Source organism: Alosa pseudoharengus, unplaced genomic scaffold (assembly GCF_046254945.1).
Source record: "Alosa pseudoharengus isolate Yale_2024_CS ecotype anadromous, Long Island Sound unplaced genomic scaffold, YU_APseudo_1.1 YU_APseudo_1.1_scf_7, whole genome shotgun sequence".
In the NCBI taxonomy this organism is placed as follows: Eukaryota; Metazoa; Chordata; class Actinopteri; order Clupeiformes; family Clupeidae; genus Alosa; species Alosa pseudoharengus.
The window spans coordinates 1,600,949-1,603,448 of record NW_027468859.1 but is presented as its reverse complement, the minus strand read 5'-3'; the positions used below and the strand labels follow the sequence as shown (position 1 = coordinate 1,603,448).

Here is a 2,500-nt window from a genome sequence, read left to right as displayed (position 1 = left end):
TAAGGTACACACACACACATAAGGTATACACACACAAACATATAAGGTACACACACACACATATATAAGGCACACACACACACACATAAGGTATACACACACAAACATATAAGGTACACACACACACTCACACACATATAAGGTAAACACACACACACACATTTAAGATACAAACACACACACACATATAAGGTACACACACACCCATCCATACACATATAACAGGTGTACACACAGCATGCATACAAAGATACATACACTTCAAAATATATATTCTCAAAGACACATCGATCTCTTCAACAGGAAATATGCGGAGATACACACACACTCTATCACACACACACACCAGCGCACACATGCACACACACACACACACACACACACACACACACACACACACTCTATCACACACACACACACACACACACACACACTCTCTCTCTATCACACACACACCAAATCATCCGCTGTGTTTTTACTGACAGTGTGTGTTTCTGCTGTGTGTTTGAAGTAGTTTTGTTCAGCTTAACACTCTTGAGTGTGTTTGTGTGTGTGTGTGTGTGTGTGTGTGTGTGTGTGTGTGTGCTTTGCATTTGAACACTGGAGCTGCCTGTTGGAGCTGGGCTGGTGTGTGTGTGTGTTCTGTTGTATGTGTGTGTCTGTGTGCTGGTGTGTGTGTGTGTTTGTTCTGTTGTGTGTGTGTGTGTGCTGGTGTGTGTGTGTGCTGTCGTGTGTGTGTGTGCTGGTGTGTGTGTATGTGCTGGTGTGTGTGTGTGTGTGTGTGCTGGTGTGTGTGTGTGTGTGTGTGTGTGTGTCTGTGTGCTGGTGTGTGTGTGTGTGTTCTGTTGTATGTGTGTGTGTGTGTGTGTGTGCTGGTGTGTGTGTGTGCTGTCGTGTGTGTGTGTGCTGGTGTGTGTGTATGTGCTGGTGTGTGTGTGTGTGTGTGTATGTGCTGGTGTGTGTCTGTGTGTGTCTGTGTGTGTGTGTGTGTGTGCGTTTGAACACTGTAGCTGCCTGTTGGAGGCCTTTGTGTTGTGTTCTTCTCCTGCTGAGAACAGCCCCCCCCCCCCCCCCCCCCTCCTCTTGCAGCCTTTTGATTAAATATTCATCACAGGAAGTGGAACGTCAGTCAGACGAAGTATTCATCACATGTGTGTTCTCCCTTCCCCCCAGAAGTGGAACGTCAGTCAAACGAAGATCCGTGTCATCTCCACGGTGATCTTCATCCTCTTCGGCTGCGTCCTCTTCGTCGCGCTCCCGGCGGTCATCTTCCAGTACATCGAGGGCTGGAGCACTCTCGAGTCCATCTACTTCGTGGTCATCACCCTCACCACCATCGGCTTTGGCGACTTCGTCGCAGGTGAGACGCCGTCGACCAGTCGTATCCCACGGCAACCACTGGCAAAACATGCCAAGGGCTTGAACACGTCTGAAACACAGCAGGCTTTACTGCAACGTCTGCAACACAGCAGGCTTTACTGCAACACGGCAGGCTGAGTTTTCTCTTACCGCTTTCACACCTTTAACGACACCGGTAAAGAAAAAACTTGCGTGCACACAGAGGTGTAACCGGCTAAATGTGTGCATATGCCAGACCAGTCGATGGCGCCGGCCGTGCAGAGGCTTCACGTTTAATTCGCGTGAATTGCGTAGAAGAAAACATTGTTGTTGAAACAGTTTGGTGAGCAGTCGCATGAAATAAGGAGACTACAGACAATTCGGTTTTCAATTCAACTGTTAAACTAATAAAGTTCATTTTCAAGGTATGTGACTGCTATGTGAAATTTCAAATGCTTAGTCTACGCCTTGCATTAGGTCTGAGCGTCACTGGAGAAAACATTAACATTCAGTAAGCTAATGTTTAACTAAGTTAAGGCGGCGGTTTAAAAAATTCCCATCGGTTACAGTCTCCTAAACTGCCGGCGTCGTGTACACGCAAGGCGGCCCCTGAAACGCAGCAGGCTTTACTGCAACACAGCAGGCTTTACTGAAACGCCAGCATACTGTAGCTTACATTACATTTACATTACATTACATTTGGCTGACGCATTTTAGCCAAAGCGACTAACAACATGGTTAACAGTTTAAGTTTTAAAGCAATTCTCAACAATTTTAGGACAATTTAAAAAAAACCGTAGAGTACAGTAAGAATAAGTGCATCAGTGAGTGCTGTTTTTAAACAGTTGAGTGTCATTTCAAGACGGCTGGTAAGTGCTAGGATCATCTAGACTTGTTGTAAGTGGTGCTATGAGAGGAGATGTTCTCTGAAGAGCTGGGTCTTCAGGAGTTTTTTGACATTGGAGAGGGATGTCCCTGCCCTTGTAGAAACTGGCAGTGTGTTCCACCAACGAGGAACAACAGATGAGAACAGTTTGGATTGGCCTGAGCGTACCGGAGGTAGAGCTAGACGTCGTTCGTCTGAGGAGCGCATCGGTCTGGAGGTAGCGTATGTCTGTATGAGGGCATTCAAGTAGGTGGGAGCAAAACCGGAGACTACTTT

The 2,500-nt window shown here is 46.7% G+C and overlaps 1 protein-coding gene across 1 annotated transcript in view; it reads left to right on the top strand.

Annotated features, from left to right (window-relative positions):
- The window catches only part of kcnk2b (potassium channel, subfamily K, member 2b), a 61,580-nt gene that overhangs the window by 42,335 nt on the left and 16,745 nt on the right, over positions 1–2,500 (top strand). Inside the window, exon 4 of the mRNA XM_076273137.1 lies at positions 1,174–1,360. Within this exon, the coding sequence (XP_076129252.1) occupies positions 1,174–1,360 (187 nt within the window). The remainder of the gene's footprint in view (positions 1–1,173; positions 1,361–2,500) is intronic.